The sequence below is a fragment of the Topomyia yanbarensis genome, chromosome 2 (genome assembly GCF_030247195.1).
Source record: "Topomyia yanbarensis strain Yona2022 chromosome 2, ASM3024719v1, whole genome shotgun sequence".
NCBI classification, from domain to species: domain Eukaryota; kingdom Metazoa; phylum Arthropoda; class Insecta; order Diptera; family Culicidae; genus Topomyia; species Topomyia yanbarensis.
In genome coordinates, this window is record NC_080671.1 from 417,071,864 (window position 1) to 417,097,068 (window position 25,205).

Genomic DNA, 25,205 nt, shown 5'->3' on the forward strand with positions numbered 1-25,205 from the left:
AAAACGAGCGAGAGAGCGATAGTAGTGCTTTCTCGTGTGTTTATATATGAATATTGGTCAGTCGGTTTTTCTCATCATTCGTATTCGTTCAAGCACTAGCAAGCAGCCAGTCCACCGAAGGAAAGCAGTTGGCAATGGCGATGGACGGAAACAGTGCCCCAGCTACTGGTGACTCATCGGAACTGTCGCCCTGCAAGAATTTCGCCCCAACTAAAGGGCAACTAATCTGTAGGCTATCGTTCCAGCGTCTGGTTCGTGAGATTGTACAGGACTGCAAAGTCGAGCTACGCTTACAAACCTCAGTCGTAATGATGCCCCGAGAAGCCAACGATGCCTACTGGTTCGAGAATGCAAAATAGTGCGCCTGGTTTGTTCGAGAATGCAAAATACTGCACCAAACGCATAACTTTCAGGCCAAATATATTAAACTGGCTCACCGTGTCGCGGGGAGTGCGTCTGAATTATGCTCCCGCAATAAAACAATAAACGGTTCTTTTCAGGACCAATTAATTGTGTTCTAATAAGAGTTAAACTGAAATATCCATTTGAGGTGTTTAACAATTTTCAGCAAGTAGGTTAGAAATACGATATGTGGATAGAAAGAGAATTTAAATTATCCTCGCTCGTTTTCGCGCACTGCTTTTCCATTCCTTTCTGCTGCTAATACATCATAAATTAAACGAATGTGCGTGTTCCCCACCATCCCATGGCCAGTGTTGCCACAATTGCATGTTGCTATTACACTTTGAATTATTTTTTCGATTGTCTCTAGTGTTGATAAAATATAGAACGTGCAAAGTACACTAGTCGCGTGCTTTTATTCGAACTTTTTGGCAGCCTCCTTTGATTAACTGCATAAATCATTAGATTTAAATTAACGTCTCGAAGTGAAGTCACGATGCTCCGGTTATGTCACAGACATTACCCACCCATCTTTTTTTAGTTTAGTAGAGCGAATACGAATTACTATCGCTCTCTCGCTTGCTCGTTTTCGGGCTATGTTCCTTTTCATTCTTTCCTGCTACTAATACTAGCATAATCAAAACGAATGTGCGTCTTCCCACCATCCATTTAGTGAGCAGTGTTGCCAAACGCATTTTCAGTTTTTCATCAATAACATTTCAACAATATTTTCAAAGAATGCTGTAGATTCGAAAAAAAGAAAAATAGTTGGTGATGGAAAAGAATTCCCAATTAGAATTTTTAACCATAATTATAACGAATCATTTGAAAATTTCACATGCAAACGTAATTTCGTTGCATATCATTAGATTTGGATTAACGTCACAAGTGTAGTTACGACACTCCAGTTATGTCGCAGACATTACCCACCCATCTTTTAATGTAGAATATTTAGTCTAGAAATCAGAATGTTCCAATGGTCGTTTCAGGCGACTTCAACATAGATGTTTCAAAACAAGAGAATTTGAAATTTGTTTATTTTATGAATGAATGTTTCAAGCTTCGTTTGATCTCTGATCCATCACAAGCAACTACACTTGCAGGCACATGCATTGATCTTGTATTTGTCAAAAACGTCAATGCAGAAACCCGAAGATATATTTCGTACTTTTCATATCACAGACCAATACTTTTTTTAATTGATCCAGTGGTTTAATTTCAAATGTAAACAACGCTTGAAAAATTATAACCGGTTGACGACCTACACCTACACCAATCATGTCAGAATCACCTCCTGGACAACAGCTAAGCCCGGAAATAGTAAGAAGTCAGAAGCATCCAACGAAAATCGAAGCCAGCGCATCTCCCCACCAAGGCCAACAACGCCAACAAAAACGGTCCTTGTCAGAACCACCATCATTTTTGTAAAGAATAATTTGAAATATTCCTCGCCCAAATCACCTTTTGTCCGAAAATTCCAATGAATATCAACATATTTGAAGAACGTGTTCCTTATGTATTCTACATCTCTCCGGTTATGTCGCAGACATTACCCACCCATCTTTTGTTCCATACACTTTTTCATGGAATGCCCAGCTGCTAGCGAGCAGTAATATCTACGAGCAGTAGATATAAAAAATATAGGAAACCTCAAACATCGCTATTCATTTAGTAAGGTTCATTGTGATGTCCGTACAGAAAACGAAAACTGCGCTGAGAACCCCAAACAGTGATACAGTCCACATAACAAGATATCGCGAATCAGTCACATTTACATGATACAGTTCATATTTCCGAGTAAAAAACCGATAGTAACCATAAAATAATATATCACGATAACGCGAAAAAAAAATTATAAATAATATGATAAAACTGCCGATATCATGAACATTAGTTCCATTACTCTTTGAAAGTAAGCTCCAAAATAAAATATCACGATAACATGAACAGAAATTACGAAAATCGTGACTAAGATACTGAAACCATGAACACGACTCACACAACAAAAATATCTAAACTCTTGACTAAGATCCCGAAATCAAGAACATGAATTGGTCTATTCGTGACTAAAATATCACGATAACATGAACAGAAATTACGAAAATCGTGGCTAAGATCCTAAAATCATGAACAAAAATCACACGGCCTCGTGACAAAAATATCTAAAATCGTGATTAAGATCCTGAAATAATGAACATTAATCCCGCTAATCTGACAGAAAAATCTAACAGAAAACTCATGAATAAAATAGCATGGTAACGTGAAGGGAAATCACAAGAACCGAGAATAAGCTGTTGAAATCATTAACAACGTTTGACTGTCGGCTGTGTATTCCCAAAGCATGAACAAGAATCACAACAAAAACTAAACATGTCTAGGGAACAACAACAGTAACCCAACCAAACATTCTAATGTAACGCCATGTATACATTCGGGGCGAACTAGTTTTTTTGAAAACACAAATAGTTTAATGAAAAACGAAATTTTGTATTCATAATTTCAGGAACTTTTTCGTAAATCGTTCAGTTTGCGGTTTTCGTAAATCGTTTAGTTCACGAAATCGTGACCCTCTGTTCATGAATGTATGAACGGATTTTTTACCGTGTACAATTCGCATTTGTCGCTCCCCCGCTTTGCCGCTATACCGCTCTCATTGTGTTCGGGCTTTAAGTGTGCCGTTTCCACGACACTTGAAACATCAGTTATTGTAAATACCCTTAGAACTTCGTCGCCAAAGCCCTCTTCGTAGCGAATACGGTATTATTGATCAAAACAGATACATATGGTTCATTTCACATGAGTAATCTTTCCAATTCATGCGTAATACTGTCGGAGCAGGAAGTTACATATAACACCCCCTCATTTTCAGATCATGTAAATGGTGGATGATTTCCTGCATGGAGTATAAGCATATTCGTGCTGAATACAGAGACCCTCACATTGATGCTGTCGCAAAAATATGTGAAGGGCTTTAGAATCACTGCCGATTTGGCAGCATCCCTTACATCCAACCCGTTTACAATTTAGGGGGTTACGAAAAAATCTACGCTTGTGCATGGAGAGCGTATCGGGGATATATTTAATCACTCGTGTTTGATATATGGAAATTAACATCCTGAACTCTTCATCATTTAATCCTCCGGCACTCGCGCGAATGACTCCCCGAATGTGCTGGAAGAAGACTTCGCTAGAGTTACGGATGGTGTTGCACAAAATACACCGGCGCGAGTGCCGGAGGGTTAATAACGTTCCATTCCGGTTTTTGGTCACCTTTTACATTCCATGATACAAGAAAGATTGGCGCATTTCGCTTCGTCATGTGCAGAATGAAGAGACATTGTGAGACACTACATTATCTATGTCTGTGTATAGTAAGTATGAATAATCAGCGCCTAGTTTCATATTCGGCGTTTGTTTTTTTATGTTGGTAATCATTTAAAAAACCACAAGTATCTGTTCCTATGGTCAAAGTTTAGAAGTGAGTTTGGATGGACATAATCCTCGTTGACCTACAGTACATGACGTTGGACTGTTATTAAAAGTGAACACGGATCTTAATATCGAGGAAGTGACACACATACAGTTACACCACGTGAAAAATTGTGTATAAAAATCGTTTAAAAGTTTAGCTCAGGTAGAAAACTTCATTGCGAAGAACAACGTGTAACGCGGTGTCGAATATGACAATGTTAAAACCCAGAATCTGATAATATGGATGACGATCAAATTGAAGTGCGCTTACAGGACCTAGTGCCGCGCATGAGATCAGAAGAAATTAAAAGATTTATGTCAAAATGCGGAGAAGTGGAATCCGTTAAAAACGATACTTGAGCAAAAATTTCATTCCCAACGGCGGTTGGTGTTGTTAAAACATGGCACATTACGGAAAACAACACTTCGAAGTCACTAAGAAAAATCACCAATACAAAAAATGCTTGCAACAAATGTTGATAAAACACAATCAATTAGCCAAACAATAACCGATGCGCTTTGTATATCGAAACTAACTTCCTGTACCAACACCGTAATAACAACGATTGGTCTAGTTTCTCCAAACCAACATCCAGCACAATAAATGCCGACAAAGACGGATTTAGAACAGCGAAGGACTTCCGACTTCGAACATCATGAAAGCTGTCCCCCGATCAAGGCAGACAACGTGAACGATATCGCGAGATAAGGCAAATGGGCTGAATCCCAAGATATGACGAGGATAGCACAGCATCATCGCCAAGAAAACACGTTCTCAACACGTAGCAGCAAGCTGCATCCACAGTAATATAAAAATATGAAAGCACCACGGCGCAACTGTGCTAACGCATTGAAGTGTGTCAAATATATCTAAAATAAATAGGCTAATCGATGTTAGCCCGTGCGGGTCACAAATCCAGATTTCGTAGGGGTCCGTGATACGAAAAATGTTGAAGACCGCTGAGGTAGACTATTTATAGAGTCCCTCCTGGAGGCTCTGGCTATTTCTGCGATATGTTCATTAAAACGAGTTTCTAGAGTTCTCCTTCTCTGTCCAATATTTATATACTTTGTCGCAATGAGAACACGATATCTTGTTATCCCACCTATCTGCGCGGTTTATCTATTTGGATTATTCCAAACTTTTTTTTATAACCCATAGCAATTTCATTCAAAATTTCCATTATCGAGGTTAAGATTCTAGGAGACGGAAGACGTGAAATGACCCTAATTTTTTATCAAAATTGATCGGATAGTTCTGGAAAACCATTGAGCTTAACAATTTCAAATATGATTCCTTTCTTCTTTATCTTTGCATTCTTACTGAGAGGTAAATTTAGCATTCTATGGATAGGTATATGATGGAAAGCAGCCATTTTATGTTGGTAAAAATGGTTTGAGGCATTTCTTTCGGTATTAGTGGGAGTCCTATATATTTTGTGAAGTTCCAGAATTTAAATTCTCTTAAGACAAAAATATACCGAAAGAAATTATTATCTACTTTCTGTTCATTTGTGGCCGGGATGCTGTTGATAGCATCTAGGGTTTACGTTAAATTTTTGGTTTTTAAGGGTAGTCCAAATTAGAGCTGTAGAGCGGGATACTCGGAAGGGTTCCCTGTCAGAATCACTCATTATAAGACGAGACGGGAAATGTCAACCACTCTAACACTGCTTGCCGCAGGCCGTGATTCTGATTGTGATATTGAGTGCACAGTTCAGATGGGGGGAGTGGTAGATTTTATGATCGCGTGGGACCGAGCGTTTATAAGTTCGTGCTTGAGACTGCGATAATAATTTTATTAGAGCTAAAAAGTTCACTTAATCATCAAAGCGTTTTCATGTTTGCGAGATCGCGGCCGAAAAGGTGCGTGAATGATCGCGTGGGTTTGAGCGTTTGTATATTTTTTTTTTTCATATACTATAACGATAGAAAGATGAACGACCACTTTGTTTTCAGTATGGCGTTTGGTCACGGGTTTCTTACAATAATATTTTACTGCGTCTATCATCTACGTTTCGAAGGACTATGCCTTCATCTTCAGGGCAAACAACACTAACAATATTATCTTTGACAAGTTGGTTTGAACACTTAAACGGAAAAAGCAACGCACTGATCAACAACAGACGGTCCCCTTACACATCACTAGCAGACTGCGCAATACTACAACGAATAAAACGATATTGGATGTGTTCGAATAATACGATTTCTCAAAAAGCAAGTGTTAAGTAAATATATTTTCACTAATTTCTCTGTAATAGCCTATCCCGTATATATGTTATTGAACCCTTTCCATGCCTGGTTCATCCGGTCTAATCCGGCCGAAATGTCTCTCATTTGTCTATATAGCTGTCCCCTATCCTTCCGGTTGGTAGAAAGATCTGCGGGCATTAAAAAACCGCTTGCCTCCATCGTACAGTTCATTATGATAGCGAGAATTTCGGGTTGCGTAAGAAGGTCCATTCCAGCTAGTTCGGGAGCAAGTTCCTGTGGTTTTAAAGTTAGAAAACGAATCCGGTAGATAGCATCATCGATAGTCGATACCTTCGGTTGAACTTTCGCAACCGCTGTTTGTTCTTTGTTTTCATCGTTCGAAATTTGATTTTGATTTACTGAAGGTGGTGTTTCTGGGGGTGTAGCTGGATTTTGTTCTCTATTCACGTGATCGACTCGTGACAATCCCTGCTTGGCGGCGTACTTCTTGAGAGCTTTGAAAAGATCCAACTCGGTAGTAATGTTAAGCATCTCCTGATCCAATATCATTATGACTGTGCTGAGATCGAGCTCCAGAAAGCTAGGATCCTGTATCACCTGTGTAGTGTGGTTGATAATAATAGTCTTGGCGGACTGCAACAGAGCAGATTCGTCGTAGAATTTTGCGAATTCATACACGAGGCAAGCGTTAGTCGGCTTGATGTTCGATTTTATATATGTGGTGCACTGGTCGGTCACTTGCGGAAGCAAATATTTCTTTGCAGCATAATAAATCTTGAACGCATCATCCATCGAATCCAGACATATCTTGTCCGTATAAATGTAGCTGTAAAGGAGTAAGGTAAGTATAGCGCCAATATATAACAAGCGATAGCTACAGCTCGCCCCGAGTTTGGGTAGTTTGTTCTATCTTTAAGCGAAGACAGTATGTCAAGAAAACTGGCAACCCTGTCAAAAATATGGGGACAGCAACAGAAACACTTCTTTCAGCTAAAGGTAGTACTTTCTATAGTGATACACACACATAGCTCCTCTTCCACTAGGATCTACCTACTTTCGTGTCGTAGAGGCGCTGTAATCTCTGTCGCGTCTCCTTTGTATGGAGGAAGAGCAGGAATGTCAGTCTTCCTGATATGTAGTCTTCACTTTAAGAAAAGGACTTTCTATCACGGACATCAAGAAAACAACCCACTACTTACAGCAGTATCTTTCTAAACACCTCAGCTTCTATGTCCACAATGCGAATGGATACGTCATTCTGCTCTGTAAGAGTACCAAAGAACATTGTTTCAAACACCGGCGAGGCCAGGGAGAGCACCAGCTTGTGTGCGGTAATCGTTTTCGGGCTGGGTTCCTGCCCAACCAGAAACTGGCAGTCAGTCCATTTTCCTGTCTCGTACAGATACAACATGCGTGATTTTACCTTCTTTCTATAGTCAGTGAGGTCCGCTTGGTTCGTGGAAGTTGTGGTTGCGTCGGTCATTGTTTTTTTTTTAAATATCTCCTAATATATCGAAAAGTTCTGAAAAAAATACGGTGGAAACATGTCCATTATCGTGTGTTTTTTGAAAAAGGCCAATAAACATGCTGTCAAAATGAAGTTTGAGGAAAAATTCTGGACAAACTGTAACACAACGAGCACGGATGTTGACATTTTATGAATAAGAAAAGTTTTTTCTTTCGTCTCTCTGCTCTGATCTATTATCGTTGGGTAATTGCTTGTCCGGAATTTTCGCTCACAATGTATTTTGTCTCAGATAATAAGTTGGTTTCTAGAGAAAAAATACACACTTATCATAACTAATTTTTTTGGAAAATACACTTCAAAAGTGAAGAGTAATTAGAAGACAAAACATGCGCTCCTTATTTTGTACGTTTTTGGTGGTATCCAACGGGGAAATAGATCGAAATGGTGAGTTAAACGAAAGCAATTATGTGAAAAAATTCCCCCAGAGGCAGGATTCGAACCTGCAACCCTCGGGACTCGGGAGTTGGACTCTGGAGAAGGAACGCGCACTTGTTGTCGACATTCACGAGAAAGATGTTATATCAAAAAACAGATTTTGTTCAAGAGTCACCCCAAACGAAACAAGGCAAATCGCTGTAAAATAAAAACCGATGATGATTGAGTTATAACATTTTCAACAAAGTTACTCAGAAATGATTTCTCTAGATTTCTTTGAAGGATTGAGCTCTCCTATTTTTTGTTTAAGGGACAATATTTATATTTTAAAAATCGAGAGGTACACCCTAATTGTGTTTTCACCAGATTGAATACACTGAATGTGCAGCGCTTACGGTTTATAAGTACTGATTCTTAGATAAAAAACGAGCATGGTGTCATGGCATGATTGCAATTGAATAAAAAACGTAAAAAGTGTTGAAACTTATACCGAATTTTTCGTCGATTCTCATGGAAAAAACCCACGAACTTACAACCGCTAGGTGCCACTGTATGCGTCAGAAAAATCAATGCATGCAAAAAATAACACAATTACTTTATTGTCCACAAGAGTATCGAAGACTGCCAATCAATTCAATATTGTTGGAAAAACTTATTTTTTTGAGAGTTGTCCTACTGGAGCGTTTGGTTCTCGGAAGAGCTCCCCGTCAGAATCACTCACTACAGTAACAGGCGAGAAAAAGGAAGGAAATCACACCCACTAAAACGCTGTTTAAGGTGATATTAAGTATACGGTTGAGATGGATTTTACGACCGCGTGGGAATAAGCGTTTTCTGAACACGCTTGAGACCACGTTTATCAGATTATAAGTGCTATAGCTATACACTAAATCAACGGGGTGTGTTTTTGTGTTTGCGATAGCTTGGGCATTAGACTGGTTCAATTTTTGACTTTTAGCTCCACCAGACTTTACTGATTCCTTTTATGGCCCTTAGTTATTGTGCAAATTTTGGTATCGATCGGTTGCGTCTACGGACCCTCCAAAAATTTCAATGTTTGTATGGAAATATGGAAATTCGGTTAAAATTGAAAATAAATTCATAAAAAATCACCTCATCGATCGATTCATGAGAACACTATACATATATTTCTAAAGGTATTCTTCTACTGAACACATTCGTGGAACATTGTAAGTTTGTGAAAACTCGCTGAGAAAAGTTATTAACTAAAGAAGCAGCATAACTTCAAAACAAGTTGATTTTAATTTTAATCATAGCAACCCTGTTTGAATAGCTGTATCTGCCATACGGGAGCGGTGGGTGGTAAGCCTAGTTTACATTTTGTATAACGATGGAGCTATTCAAACAGGGTGACTATGATTAATAATAAAATCCATTTGTTTTGAAGTCATGCTGCTTCTTTAGTTAATAACTTTTCTCAGCGAATTTTCACAAACTTACAATGTTCCACTAATGTGTTCAGTAGAAGTAGAAGTACCTTTAGAAATATATAGTGTTCTCATGAATTGATTGATGAGATGATTTTTTATGAATTAATTTTCAATTTGAACCGATTTTCCATACTAATTTCCATATAAACTTTGAAATTTTTGGAGGGTCCGTAGACGCAACCGATCGGTACCAAAATTTGTACAATTACTAAGGGCCATAAAAGGAATCAGTAGAGCCTGGTGGAGCTAAAAGTCAAAAATTGAACCAGTCTATTGGCCATAGTTGTACGTGGATGGTCGGGATTGCATGTTCGTTTTTGTGTATCGTCGCGAAGGACTCGAGCGTTTGTATGTTAACGTGTTCGAACGCATGGGCTTAAGTATGTCGCGAGTGCTAGCGTGTATGTAATTCTAAATGATTTAGCCTTCAGGTTTTAGTCTCTTTGCTAGTTCTTCGGGTTTGACGCGGAGGCTCCGGTTTTTGCGAACGGCCTCCGGGTTTCACATCGATTTCTTCGGTTTGGATGAGACGACGGATAATTTTAACTTTATAAGTACTGAATTTATGTTTCTCTTTGCAATACACGTGCATAGTGACTTGAGGGTTCTTAATACTGCTTTGGTTCAGATTTATTTGGCCCCTAACTTTTCGTTTCAATGTAGCCAAGAAGCGCCTACAGAGTATTTCGGATCCCGTATGCAAAACAAAGAAAAAAGAAGATAAATCGATATCACTGTCCTGCCTGCTTCACACTTCTTGGCTGTAAAGCTGTGCAGAATAGAGCGATGCTTGTTCATTTTATTGATCACGGCGAGAATGGTTGGTGCTTTGAGTTGTTTTGTGCCATAAACCGTGGAAGTGAAATTCTACACCCAACTAAGCCGCAGAGAAGGGCAACGCTTCAACGACCCACACTCATGATGGGCATAATATTTTGCTAGAACATTGCACTCCATGGCGAATGTTAGTTATGTTTGGGCTTTTCCATTCTGTGCCAAATTATTACCCTGAAGAGTTACAGAAGAAGTAAAATAGAGCATACTCATCTCCTTTTATCTCCTTAAGTAGTAAAAAGAGATCAAAGTGTTTCAAAATTTTATATAGCGATCGCTTTGATTTGAAACTCCGCCTGGTTTCAGCGCAAACTCTTACACTGTATGTGCACTTACCCATACACATACATAGATCTAATTGCATTTGTACTATTGTTTGCAGTACTTAAATTTCTTTTGCAACGTTTGTTTTTAATTTCAAATTCCAGTTGTTGTTGTCAGGCCTAGTTACCGTTGTGAATTCCAGATTTCAGTTTCCCGCTACAAAAATCCGGTTCCAAAGCTGGGTCATTAGGCCGTTATACCGAAGGTCACTTGGCCGAATGGACATTAGGCCGAATACACATTATGCCAACTGGGAAGTAGGCACCAGGGCTAAGAAGCCGAATGCTTAACAGTTAGATGGGAAAAGAAGTCGATGCTTATCCTGCCGAGCTTTCGGGGATTCTCGGTTATTATTTGATTTGCTTGCTTCTCAATTATTTGTTTAGCTTCTTTTTTTTATCATGAGCTGTTCTTTCGAATTATACATAATGTAAAACGTCCTCCAAAAAGCCCTATCAGATAATTACCAGCTTTATTATTCAGAGATATAACAAAGTCGTGTGACGGTTCACAGGACGAGGAGGCCGCTGACCCGCCGTCGGATGCAGCGGCCCCTCGCAAGCAAACCTGTGATCCACCCGTTTTCCCGGATTACTCAAACATAGGGGCTATAAACTAGTTTAAGTCCGACGGAGTGGCAACGCAATGTCCTTCGGCCTAATGCCGAACACCTCCGATTCCCTAGGTCATAGAGTATAGCCCTTAATTTCAAGTACAAAATTTTAAGTCTATTACCACCTAGTCCCAGATACCTAATCTGCCCTGTTCAGTTTCTGTCAGTTGGTTGGTTTAGTATTATCATTACAGTTGAAAACTGGAAAAATCTACCCAGCGACAATCGTTTTTCCTCTTGCTCAGTGCTAATCCATCACGTTGGAAATAGTGCACATTATAGTGCATCATTGTACGAATAAAGCATGGACCTAGGCTGCTAGAACCGACGCTAGGGGCTTCCGGACGAGACGGATTCATGATTGAGTGAAAACGTGCGTTTGTTTGTATGTGAAATCGCGTCTATAAATTCGTAGGTGTTAAAAAGTTCATCTAATCGCAGGGGCGTTTTTATGTTTGAGAGATCACGGGTGATGGTTTTTGTGGATGTTCGCGTTTGTGACCAATGTTGCCTTATCGCGCAGAGACCGAGCGTTTGTATGTTAACGGGTTTGATCACGGGGGCGTATGTGTGTGTAGCGTGTATTTAAATTTGCGTGTATAAATTCGTTTGTAAAACCGTACCTCTGTCCCATCCCAAAGGACCAAAGGAGTGACATTAACCGTTATGTGTCCGACGCGGTACCCGGGTACCTTTTTAGGTTTCAATTAATGAAATTCCAATGTTTTAGTCATAGCTGGAAATTCAAACTTTGTGACAACTTAGAACTTCACTAAGTTAAGCTTTTGGGTTAATAGTATTGTTGATTCAGTCAGAGGGGGGGGGGAAGTGGGGAGGGGAATATTTTTACTACGGAACAGGCCGACGAGGGTACCCGGGTACCCTCAAAACTGAAATACCAATAACTACGGCAATTTCCAACCGATTTCGACACTTTTAAGTGTGTTGGATTCAGGAACTCATCCACTTGAATGTAAAGTACGTCGATGGAATCGATGGGATGTCATATACATTAAATCACGTTTTTCGATGAAACGATGGTTACGAAAAATTGGTTTCACTCCGCGTTTATTATAAATGAGTTCAGTGTACGGAAAACCTGTTATTGTAAAATAATCCCATTTCGTCTAGTTATCAAAACATTTACACGATTTGCAATATGCCTCGGTACGGGCACTAAGAAATTCGAAATTAAGTGTTCCCTTGCATCTTCTGCATCTTCTGTATTTTTTTTGAATTCGTGGCTTGCAATCAGAAGAAAATTCCGCAGGCATAGCGTATTGTTCAGCTCCTCGCATTGTGGCACACATTAGAATCGCGAAGGCTTCGGATTGTCTTAGAAGCTTGGTGTCAACCAACTCTGGAGCGAGTTCTGTTGATGGAATACAACAGAATCGGATACGGTGCAGGGCGTCCAGAATAGTTGGAAGATATTGGTCGCTCTCAGATTCATTCTTCTTACGCTTATGCTTCCGGTATAGATTTAAGCGCGATAGATTATGTTCAAATGCATACCTCTTGACGGCTCTAAAGAGATCCAGTTCAGATACTATTCCCAACGAATCCTGATCTAGTATGGTTATAATCGTACTGAGTTTAGCATCAAACTACCCTTACTACTGATTACAGTATCTGTCTGATCAGTCAAGGTTGTCAAGCAAGAACTAATCAGTTTGGATTCATCGTAAAATTTTGCGAATTCGTAAACTTGGCAAACGTTGTTAGCTGAATGATTCAAACTCAAGTATGTAATGCATTTGGCAGCACCATTCGGTAGCATATATTTCTTTGCTCCGTAGTAAAGCTTCATTGCCTCATCGGCCGAAGCTATTTCCAGTTGATCCGTATAAATGTATCTGTAAGAGAAAGTAGGAATATTTGATTGGTAGGGGCTACACATTTCCAGGAGTGTCTGCAAATTTAAACTTAATATCACAAGTACATCACTGAACCAACATGTTTGAAATTTGAATGATTGATTTTTCGATATTTTACACCGCACATCGATCAAAATTCATTAGAATTTCTTAAATGTTTTCCCTAAATGATGCCTGACTTAGTTTTGCACAAAGCCTGACAAACATATTTGTTTCGCGAAAAATAATTTTGGTTGGATGGTGCAACACTAGCTTTTCAACAGAGTCAGATAGAAAGTATGTGTCTTCTACAAAGTTGTAGATTTCACATTTTCAGTAATTTTTCTTTTTACTAAAAAGTTATTGTGGGCGCACTCAATTCCGTGAGAGGCGGGATTCAATTTTTCCGTCGGAGCAATGACGCAACTTATGCATTAAAATTCTCTCGACATACAGTTCAACTTAGCCAAACTAAATATTCAACTAAACCTAACCATTTTTTTCCTCGCAAAACAAATAGGCTCGTGAAAGTCGACTTCTGAAACACCGCCATGTTCTGTAAGTTCCCGTACAAATTTAACCCAGAGACTTTGTTAAAAGTTTAATAACTTCTGCTATTTAAATACATAGTATCGCTTTGCAGTCTTCGACGAAGCTGTAATATTTCTGATTCTCACATTCTGTGATGGTGCTACGAAGCAGCGGAATTGCCCGCAGATGGATTTGCTCTATGTAAATTATCTTAAAATCCCATACAATCTTCAAACATATTGATCCAATAAATGAACCTGTCCAAAATGGTTTGAATTTGGAGTAGACACTCCTGGCGGAACTAGGAATCGATGATTCAGAGGTGGTTAAATGGGGGTCATTTTCTATAATTGTACATACGTCGTCAGGATAAAAATACAGGAAAACTGTAGTGCATTAAGTATAAGTGTTACGTTACGTTTTGTCAACAGTTTGAAGACAAAGCAGATCAAAACAGTTTAGGTACAGAATCAACATTGTGAATCGCTTAAACTACTTACGTCATTAACTTTCCAAAATCAGGCAGATCAATGTCTGGAACACGTATCGGCTCAGCTCCCCTTTCGGCAAGTGTCCCGTAGAACATAGCTTTGAAAACTGGAGACGCTACCGAGAGGACCAATTTGTGTGCAGAAATCCTCTCTGATTCCGATTCTTCGCCGACCAGAAACTCACAATCAGACATTGTTCCTGTTTCGTGCAAATATTTCATGCCGGATTTAATGTCCAGAAAGGAATACTGTTCCTCACTCGAGACTTCGTTCGTTATCTTTTTAAGCTCCATCGTTTACTTATGTGGTCTATGGCATCTGGTCAATCTGTGAAATTAAGTTAATTTAATATTGAATTAAAGGTTTCAAGTTTTTTTTGCGCCAGAAAATTGTACCACAACTTGGTCAAGTTATTAACCGTTTCTCCCTTCCCCATTCGGATATAGCAATGCCTTGTTTTGTTTTCAGACTGGAATATGCGAGAACTTGCTAGTGAAGGTAAGGTAACCAATCCCGATGAAATCTGTGGTAGTGACTTGACAAAAAGCCGCATTGTTTTGAGCTTCAGCTCCTCGCGAGACACTCATGATTAGTTCTGTTGTAATCTGTACAAGCCCCTCTCTGCTCGGAAATATGTGAATCTATAGACATTGGCTGCATCTCAACATACTGGTGCTAGATTTCAAACGCAGCAATGTTCGTTCATCTTAACGCGATGTGGAGAATTCATTGGAGTAGAACTACAGTTAAATCATACAAACAAACATTGAACAAAACACGTAGCAAATCAGATTCCCTTATACTTCAACGACGAAGCAATAGAAGTGCGACGACATGATCTCGCAGGGCGTACCACAGCTCAGCTTAGTTGACCGCCCGTGATTGATCGAAGTTGAAATTGCATATTGAACCAATTGAATGATACTTAGGAGTAATACATCATGCTCAACGTGCAACCTAAAGAGACTAAGATTATAATATGATCAATAACGTAGATGGTCACGCCCATGCAGGTCAATTTTGGGATGGGAAAGAATGTTAGTTCAACACTTGTGACTATTATGACCGAGGAATCCTCTGCATCATCCACAACTGTCACAGGATAAGATTGATGTTAGAAGGTAGGGAGATGAATCAGGATATATCTTGGTAGATATTGTGATTTAGCTTTTCATTTAAGATCAAAGTTTTCAGGTGTGCGACCTCCAGTAGAAATATAAATGCCGTTCGAATAGGCTTTTTAAGAATTATTCTTCCACGGGGCGTTACATAACAGGATCAAGCCGCCGGGAATATAATAGAGGTATCTATTCATCTATAGACAATATGATCTTAGCAATATATACGAAACTCGTTCGCGATCAATTTCCGATAATTCGAAACGAGCAATTTTAATTCCGAACAGCTGGCCATCGGGAGTATTGCTTCTTATTAACACTTCAATGATCATTTCTAAAGTTTGCTGTACAAAGAGAGCGTACAAAAACTATAAAAAATATCCCAAACGAATGTGAAGAAATTCACTGCGAAATGTTAATGACAAGTTGGCATCTACACTCTCCCTATCAGCCACGTTTCCATAATTGGGTTAAATGCCAAATTGCAAACGACATGTTTATTATGCGTAATAAATATAACAACACAACGACAAGGGCTCTTGATCCATCGGCGGCCCGGAAGAAGACCAGTACTGGCAAAGACCGACTACCACATGAGCGATTCAATCACGAAAGAGTGATGCATTGGATGATTTGGAAAAACGGACCAGGAGTGCGAAGTTTTAGTTTCCGATGACCCTACATTTTCTGACAGAGTGAAGTTCTGGAGTGTTTACCACGGTTTAGAAATGCAAAATTGGTGCAAAGCTTGTGTCAGACCTTCATGAGATCTCAAGAAGACACTTTTAGAGGTATTCGTCAATGTAGATTTGTCGGTAGACGGTTCCAAATTTAATAAAAAAATCGCTTATTTTGACACATCTACAGATCGCTTGCCAACCAAAAAACTTTTTGTGCTATTCTACAGCTTCATTTTAGGCAATTCAATAAATTTCCTACATAAAAGTGTGCCATTTTTTAGATCGGTTTTTAAATCAAAGCTTTGAAAGTTATACCTTGACGTTAAAGAACCGGTATATTAATATCGCCAGAAAAAATCTAAAACGTTGGTACAGAATCGGGAATATCGAATCAGAAAATGTGATTATATACCAGTGATTCTCTCACCCCAAAATGGATAAAGGCTATGACTCGAAACCTTATGGTCCATATAGTCATACAGTCTACGGTACGAGGCGATACTTTGTATCGGACCAATGTTGTTAGTCGCCTCTTACGACATGGGAGCAGGGTCCCAGTGGTTCTATTCTTGGCTGAAATACTGAAAAAAAAGTTTTCAGCCCGCCGGACACCACACGGCTACTAGGCTTTGGTTTGGTCTGGTAAAACTCTTTGGTTGCTTAAATTTCGAATCATACTACGTCACACGGATGGGCCAGGTCGTTTACGGCGTGAGCCGTCACACTGAAAGATGCTGCAATCAATGGAAATAGCCTCATAAATATAAAACTTTCTTGGCGTAATGTCAAAAAAGCTGCAGCGACACCGCCTGGGGATGCCCTGAAGCAGCATAAAATCGTTCCGTAGACGTTCCGTAGACGTTTAACACATTTTTTTTTAACAGATTAAGGCCGAAGTGGCCTGTGCCGTATACAAAAGATTCCTCCATTCCACTCGGTCCAGGGCCGCGCGTCGCCAGCCACGCAGTCTGCGAAGGGTCCGCAAATCGTCTTCCACCTGGTCGATCCATCGTGCTCGCTGCGCGCCACGTCTTCTTGTACCGGTCGGATTGCAATTGAGAACCGTTTTCACCGGGCTATTGTCCGACATTCTGGCTACATGCCCGGCCCACCGTAGTCGTCCGATTTTCGCGGTATGACAGATGGGCGGCTCCCCCAACAGCTGATGCAACTCATGGTTCATTCGCCGTCTCCATGTGCCGTCTTCCATCTGCACTCCACCGTAGATGGTACGCAGCACTTTCCGTTCGAAGACACCAAGTGCGCGTTGGTCCTCCACGAGCATGGTCCAGGTCTCGTGCCCGTAGAGAACTACCGGTCTAATCAGCGTCTTGTAGATGGTCAACTTCGTACGACGGCGAACTCTGTTCGACCGAAGTGTCTTGCGGAGGCCAAAGTAAGCACGATTTCCTGCCACGGTGCGTCTACGAATCTCTCTGCTGGTATCATTGTCGGCGGTCACCAGTGAGCCCAAGTACACGAACTCTTCAACCACCTCGATTTCGTCGCCAACGATGCAAACTCGAAACGGGCGGTTCTCATTCTCTTCTCGTGAACCTCTTCCTATCATGTACTTTGTCTTCGACGTGTTGATGGCAAGTCCGACGCGCTTGGCTTCTCTTTTCAGTCTGATGTAGGCTTCCTCCATCTTCTCAAAGTTTCGTGCAATAATATCAACGTCATCGGCGAAGCCAAGTAGCTGAACGGACTTTGTGAAAATCGTACCACTCGTGTCGATCCCTGCTCTTCTTATTACACCTTCCAGCGCGATGTTGAATAACAGACACGAGAGACCATCACCTTGCCGTAACCCTCTGCGTGATTCGAAGGGACTCGAGAGCGTCCCTGAGACACGTACTACGCACATCACCCGATCCATCGTCGCCTTCACTAATCGCGTCAGTTTGTCCGGGAATCCGTACTCGTGCATAATCTGCCATAGCTGATCTCGATCCATAGTGTCGTATGCGGCTTTGAAGTCGATGAACAAATGATGTGTGGGCACATTGTACTCGCGGCATTTCTGCAGCACTTGACGAAGAGCGAACACCTGGTCCGTGGTAGATCGTTCGCTCATGAAACCCGCCTGGTACTGCCCCACGAACTCTCTTGCAATTGGTGATAGTCGACGGCATAGTATTTGGGAGAGTACCTTGTAGGCGGCGTTCAGCAGGGTGATTGCTCGGTAATTACAGCAATCCAGCTTGTCGCCCTTTTTGTAGATAGGACACACGACACCTTCCATCCACTCCTCCGGTAAAATCTCCTCCTCCCAAATCTTGGCAATCACCCAGTGCAGCGCTTTAGCCAGTGGCTCGCCACCGTGTTTTAGTAGCTCGCTTGGTATTTGGTCAACCCCAGCGGCTTTATTATTTTTGAGCCGGCTGATCTCCTCCTGGATTTCTTGGAGATCCGGAGCCGGTAGTGTAATGTCTTCCGCGCGTGCTCCCAGGTGCGTTACCGTGCCATCCTCGTCGTCTGCTGCATCGCCGTTCAGGTGTTCTTCGTAGTGCTGCCGCCACCTCTGGATCACCTCACACTGGTCCGTGAGAAGATTCCCGTTTGTATCTCTGCACATGTCGGTCTGTGGTACGTGGCCCCTGCGCGAGCGGTTCAACTTCTCGTAGAATTTCCATGTGTCTTTAGCGCGGTACAGCTGCTCCATCGCTTCGCGATCTCGGTCTTCCTGCTGGCGCTTTTTGGTCCGGAAAACCGAGTTCTGCCTGTTCCGTGACTGTTTATATCGACCCTGTTATTAGACGTTTAACATTATGTTTTAAATTAATTTTTAAATGTATCAATCTATCAAATTGTCCAGATTTTCGTTCCGTCGAAAACTTGTAGACAACTACAATTACGTAAAGTGAAGAAATATGGAAAAACAATTCAAAATTTTAAATAACTTTAAAATTTAAGAAATTTGAGAACGTTTGCAACTATTTCTCTTGAGCACATATGAGTTCAAAACTTTTTAGTTCTCTCGTGTTTCATTATAGATAAGTTTTCAACGTTTTCTTAAATCCTGATGCAATTTCAACTGCTAAATAAACAATCAATTCGGATCAAAACGTAGGCATCAGTTTCTCATTACAACAGTACTGTAGCAATTGAAACGAGGCGGTCGAATTCAAATGACGAATTTTTCATTCGGAAAGTGTTTACGGTGAAGTGTACGGCAGCAAATTGGTATTTTTTCGAACTATTTCGCTGTATATTTGGGTTCTCGTTTATGTTTATGATAAATTACGTTGTTTTTCTTTTGAAACGCAGTAGCCAGTTGAGCTTGAATTATTAAATTTCTGTGTAGATTGTTCAACCTTGTTTTTGGCACTTGATAGGATATTTTGCTTTGTTCTGGCAAGTAAGTGGTCCGCAATTTTTTTATTTTCGGCTATTAGCCATCATGAAAAATACATTGAAAATAGTTGCACGAATCAGTGTTGACTGTTTCAGTCAGGCTGCCGACAGGTTTACGTATATCCGGATTGTACGACGGTTGGTTTGCAAACAACTGCGTAGTTTATGGTTAACAGTGTAGAAGTACAGTGTAACAAATGCATTTGTAAATATCCTCGTACTTGCTTATTTAGTAGAATAAACGCCTGATATTAGTCTAAAAACTTTCTGTAGTTGGGCGGACTGTTAACTATACCGCATGCATTATTTGGTGTCTTTTTATTCGATTTTTTTCAATTACAATTTTTTCGAATAGTTTGGGTACAATGGTAAATCCACTGTAATTTTATATATCCGATTTAGAGCCTGAATTGAAAATTAGCTCTAAATAGGAGAATATCAATATATCTGAGATTGTTTCATTTTTAAGGACATGTTGAAAAGATGTGAAATTGTGGGGTAATTTCTTCGATTTTTCTATTTATGTTTGTTATATTTGATACGACTCAATAACACACGAAGTTACTGCGGACAGGACGGTCTTGTGGAGGTAACTTGCTGCTGCGTGTTGAGATCCTTTTCCTTGGCGGCAATACATTAGCTGTGGTATCCGCCACAACTTGGAAGTCAGCCCATTTTCCATTCTCTCGCGTTATCGTTCACGTCCATGTCTTGATCGGTACAGGTGTTATGATGTTTGAAGTCGGAAGTTATTTGTTTCTTGCTCTTATGGTTCGCTGTTGTAAATTCATGTTTATCGGCACGTTTTGAGCTGGTTGTTGGTTTGAATACGCTAGACCAATCGTTGTTACACCGTTGTTGGTACAGGAAGTTTGTTTTGATATACAAAGCGCATCAGTTATTGATTGGCCAATTGCTTGTGTTCTATCAACATCTGTTGAAGGAAATTGTTCGTCCCTGTTCACTGGTCCTTGCACTGATGGTGGGTTCACTACATCACATTACATGACATTTGTTGAAAACTGTGTTTTGGTATTGGTTGTAGATTTTTCTTACCATTGATTTTATTAATGTGCCGTCATAGGAATCTGATCAGGGAAGGTGCACAACGTTATTTGTCAACCGTATTTTAACAACACGAACGCCGTCGCAAACACTACTGGAAAATTATCCTTGAGTATCGTCTGTAACGGATTCCACTTCTCCGTATTTTATACATACATTACTTAATGTGTTCTGGTCGTGTAGGCGCACCTCAATTTTATCGTCATCCATATATTTAGGATCTTGGTTTTAACGTTGTCATAGACGTTGCCGTCTTGCATGTTGTTCTTCGCAATGATGTTTTCTGTCTGGGCTAAACTTTTAAACGTTATCTAACACATTTTCTCACATGGTGTAACTGTATGTATGTCACTTGCTTAAGATTAAGATCAATTTTCACTTGTAGTAACAGTACATGACTGTAGGTCGAAGAGGATTTTGCTTAAAGTCAATAGAAATTATATTTTTTCCGCTTTACAGTCACTTTTATTTTTTGAGGCTGATTAATTTCACTGGGCAGCCAGAGGCGACGATTTAATACTGTTTGTGAAGATCGGTTTTGTTTGCTAACAATATATTATTTTCTGTTGGTTGCGAAAAAGCTCTAAATTTCAATATCCGATCGGAAAAGATATCCAATTTTCGCGAACCCCTAGAAACCTTTTTACGGCCCCCATAGGAGTCCACGGAGTCCACGTTGAAGCACTGGTCTAGGCTATTGGTTGCAGTTAAAATGTAGATGGACGCGGGGGTTTCAGCATTGGACTTCGTGACGTGTATGAAACATCGAGTGAAGCTGTAGACCGCAAACAGACGACCACGTCAGATGGCTACTGCATCGATAAGGAGTTCGTACTCCTGTATCTTTTGGATTTGTTGGTCAAAAACTTTATTACGTATTTCTTGGTAGCTGGTGTCCGCTAGATGGTTGACATCACTATTATTTTGCTCTAGACAAACCCAGTCTAGAGCCCGTGTGGCAGAAGCCAAGAATTGATCTACTGGGTTCGTGTGGGTTCTCATGTGCTAAGAAGCGAAAAAATCAACGAACTCCCTTCTACAACTCCAGTATTTTTTGTTCTGAATTAGTAAATTATTTCTCATCATTCTTCTTATCTTTTCATGGTAAGCCTTGCTTCTAGTAGTTCTTGAACAATCATGGACGCGCCAAATTGCAAGTGTGTCTGTCATACATATCATTAGGATTTCTGTACAGTTAATGTTTGTTTCAGGCCGCTCAAAATTATTTCATATTCTCGACGCGAAAACAAGCGTTAGTTTTTTAGTTGGGGCCTCAATTAGTTTACAACTTTTTTCACATTTTTTGGTACTTTTCCTTTCATTAGTTTGTCTTTTGTCAAAATAATATTTAAAATAAGTATGTTGTTAGACATTTTCCATTCACATGAGTCTTCTGGGCGTCCAGACTCCTAAAATCTTAAATCGCGTGCAAACTCAAAACAGCACAGCACCATTCTAAATCGAGTCCTATCCCTAATAACAATCTCTCTCCTTCCGACACACTTATGCAGTGAGCAGTAAAATAAACGGCCTCTAGCAAAAACAAGTGTCGGACTAACATTCCTTCCCTTTCCCGCTGCAATCTACGTTTGGGACTGACTGCCGCCGCTATTGATCATTAAACGATTTGGGACTACCTGGAACCTCGGTGCAATTTCAGCAGTAGCTTTGATCCATTTCTAAGAAAATGGAACAGTTACGCACATTAAAACACAACTTTCTTAATCGTTAAAAATATTCTTTCCGTTTTTATTTCTAATGAGTTCAGTACACGGAAGTTATGTTTGAAAAGATTGACAGTTCAAGAATAACGTCCACACGTAGAGCAACAATAGCGTTGGTTGCCACTTGAATTTCTCGGTTTAGCACTACAGCTAAACCCCTGCGGCATCGTGTAGTGTTCAGTTCCATGCATCGAAACACACCCTAGTACAGCGAAAGCTTCCGATTGCGTAAGAAGTTCCGTTCCGACGAGTTCTTGAGCGAGATTGGTTGGATTCAGGTTAAGAAATCGGATACGGTGTAGAGCGTCAAGAATAGTTGGACCATCTTGCTTGAGACGAGCTCCAACCCCCTCCGGATCCTTTTTTGGTTCGTCAGTTTGATTGTTAGTCGTGAACAATTCCATCTCAGCTGTCTTCAATGAAGGACACCGCTTAGATTTGTTCTTGTTTCGTTTTTGTCGCTTGGATTGTTTTTGGTTGCTCGCAGATTCAACCGTTACACCTTCCCGCGTATGACGCTGCTGGGATAGGTCGGTACGTGATAGACCATGCTCAGTTGCATACTTTTTAATGGCTTTAAAAAGATCCAGCTCGGATCCGGTTGCCAATACGTCCTGATCCAGTATGGTTATTACAGTGCTAAGGTCGGCATTGAGGAAACCACTGCTAGTGATCACAGAACTTGTGTGACTACGCATGGTGGCAATGCATTTAGCCATCATGTTTGTTTCTCCGTGAAACTTGGCAAATTCGTAGACTTGGCAAACGGTGCCAGCTTGCTGATTCGATTCTAGATAAGTGATACATTTAGCTACAGCTCCCGGTAGCATATACTTTTTGGCTCCGTAATAAAGTTTGATCGCCTCAGCCACCGAATCTATCCTTAGTTGATCCATATAAATGTATCTGTAAGGTAAAGTAGGAAATTTTTTGTAGGAGTTTGTATATTTCATAGATTGGGCTACTAGTAAATACTGAAGTTTTATTGCCCTGAAGAAATGAACATTCTTAGATTTTAACAGCTCTCACAAAAAAGAACACTGTTGCAAAACAGCTCGAAACTATGTTAAGGCTTCAGTTCAATAGTCTTGGATAGTACATAGGACTGTATAAAAGCAACTAGCAAACGATTAAACCCACTTACGTCAACAATTCTTTGAATTCCAGCACTGCAATATCCGGGACACGAATTGCTCTATCGTTTCTCTCCGCTAGTGCCCCGTGGAACATCGCTTCAAATACTGGAGAAGCTACCGTGAGGACAAACTTATGTGCCGCAATCTTTTCGGTAGAAGATCCTTCACCAACCAGAAAATCGCAGTCGCATAGTGTTCCTGTTTCGTGTAGGTACTTTATGCGGGATTTAATGTCCAAAATGGAACACTGCCAGTCATTCGAATCTTTGACTATGATCGTTGTCTTATTGATCTCCATCGATTGCTGTTGAAGAACTTGACGAAAACTTCTAAGAAGATCTGAAATATCAACGAAATTCGATTGACACTAAGTTCGATGTTCCAAAACACATTGTCTATGGGCACCTGTAAAGTGATAGAATCTTGCCCGAAGTAGTTACCAAAGCAAATTCAGACTTTCGAGCTGTCTTTCGCATAAAATATTTCGAATTATTACACCTAAGGTCTGGGGAAAAGATTTGAATTAGCATGCATGTCATAAAAGAAGCGGAGGTTTTATCATGAGCATCTGTTCTACTATTTTTCATATAAATGTTATAGCAACTGGCTTATGACCCGAAGAAAAATACGGTGCATTGTTAGGTAACACACTGTCGCTGCAGGCGGAACACACCAACGCTAATACGTGGATTGGACTTCGGATAACATCACCAATTTCACGTCTCAGTACGGATAAGTTCTTTCTGTTGAAAAAATAAGCTGAAAAATTTGATATTATAAATGGAGTTCAAGTGCTACGGGATGCAGTTAGCATCTATTTCGTCGTGCATCGTTATTAGGTTAGATAACTTTTTGCTCAGACAACCCTTCGTACATACGAAGATCAAACTGCCACGGTACCAATTCGATTAACAGATTGTGCACCAGCACCAAGTACGACAGCAATGCAAAGATTTAGATTGACAATCGTAGCTCACAAGACTAAAAACAAAAGTGCAGGTCAACAAACCGTAAGCAACAGGAAACCAGTAGTAGGCATCGGAAGTGGCACTCACACTCACGTGAGTACCACTTCCGATAGGAATCGCATTCCAATCTTTTTTTTTGATTTGATTTTTCATTCTTTGCAGCAACGGTTGCACGGATCAGAACTAAACCACCAGAATTTATGAGCGAAACCTTGTCGCGTGCACTGGCAAATTGCATATAAAACGAACGCTTTTTTTAGACTCGGAAGGGCTCCTTGCCAGAATCACTCACTACAATTGTAGACGAGATGGGAAATGTCACCCACTTAAAAACTGATTAAGGCCAATTGTAGTGGCCAGTGATTCTGCTTGTGTACGGTTTTGAAGAGCGGACGTAGGGGCGTTACGATCGCTTGCAAATGAGCGTTTATTTGTTCGCGCTTGAGGTCTCTGTAATCAAATTGTAAGTCCTATAAATTATATTTCCTGATTATACATCATATTAACATGATTTAATCTGTTCCACAATATTCCGCCACGTCACTCGGTTAGCTGCTGCTTGTCTCCAACCTCTCAGGTGCCCGATACTCGCCAGGTTCTGCTCCACACGGTTCAGCCACCGGGAACGCTGCGCTCATCTCCGTCTTGTACCTGCCGGGTTGAAGGTGAAAACCAACTTGGTGGGATTGTTGTCCGGCATCCTCACAACATGCCCCGCCCACCGTACCCTTCCAGCTTGAGCTATTTTCCGGATACTTGGCTCACCATAGAGCCGCGCAAGTTCGTGGTTTATCCTTCTCCTCAACACGCCATCCTCCTGCACACCACCGAAGATCGTTATCAGCATCCTTCTTTCGAAGACTTCGAGTGCTTGCAGATCCTCCTCGAGCACTACCCATGTTTCGTGCCCGTAGAGAACCACCGGTCTAATCAGTGTGTTGTACATGGCGCATTTCGTGCGGTGGTGAAGCTTCCTGGATCTCAAAGTTTTGTGGAGCCCATAGTAAGCGCGACTTCCAGAGATAATACGCCTTCTGATCTCCCGGCTGGTGTTATTGTCCGCAGTC

The 25,205-nt window shown here is 40.6% G+C and overlaps 3 protein-coding genes across 5 annotated transcripts in view; all 3 read right to left on the minus strand.

The window, feature by feature from the left end:
* The window catches only part of LOC131685173 (spectrin beta chain, non-erythrocytic 1), a 418,083-nt gene that overhangs the window by 225,630 nt on the left and 167,248 nt on the right, over nucleotides 1–25,205 (minus strand). The gene's annotated exons all lie outside the window — the stretch shown is intronic.
* LOC131685178 (BTB/POZ domain-containing protein 6-like) lies at nucleotides 1,294–17,192 on the minus strand. The gene is made up of 3 exons (XM_058968715.1): nucleotides 14,100–17,192; nucleotides 7,287–7,609; nucleotides 1,294–6,913 (listed from the first exon to the last, which is right to left on the minus strand). The coding sequence occupies exons 2-3, from the start codon at nucleotides 7,568–7,570 to the stop codon at nucleotides 6,136–6,138; spliced, it is 1,062 nt and encodes a 353-aa protein (XP_058824698.1). The 5' UTR covers nucleotides 7,571–7,609; nucleotides 14,100–17,192; the 3' UTR covers nucleotides 1,294–6,135.
* Nucleotides 21,589–24,335, minus strand: LOC131685176 (BTB/POZ domain-containing protein 2-like). Its single transcript, XM_058968712.1, has 3 exons — nucleotides 23,576–24,335; nucleotides 23,179–23,509; nucleotides 21,589–22,940 (listed from the first exon to the last, which is right to left on the minus strand). Exons 2-3 carry the CDS (start codon nucleotides 23,466–23,468, stop codon nucleotides 22,112–22,114), a joined length of 1,119 nt encoding a protein of 372 aa, XP_058824695.1. The 5' UTR covers nucleotides 23,469–23,509; nucleotides 23,576–24,335; the 3' UTR covers nucleotides 21,589–22,111.

Excerpts from the sequence above, each read along its gene's own strand:
- LOC131685178 (XM_058968715.1), bottom strand. The coding sequence starts at position 7,570 with ATGACCGACGCAACCACAACTTCCACGAACCAAGCGGACCTCACTGAC. Across the intron at positions 6,914-7,286 it reads GTGTTTAGAAAGATACTGCT|CTACATTTATACGGACAAGA; the intron begins GTAAGTAGTGGG and ends ACTCCTTTACAG.
- LOC131685176 (XM_058968712.1), bottom strand. The coding sequence starts at position 23,468 with ATGGAGATCAATAAGACAACGATCATAGTCAAAGATTCGAATGACTGG. Across the intron at positions 22,941-23,178 it reads GAATTCAAAGAATTGTTGAC|ATACATTTATATGGATCAAC; the intron begins GTAAGTGGGTTT and ends TTTACCTTACAG.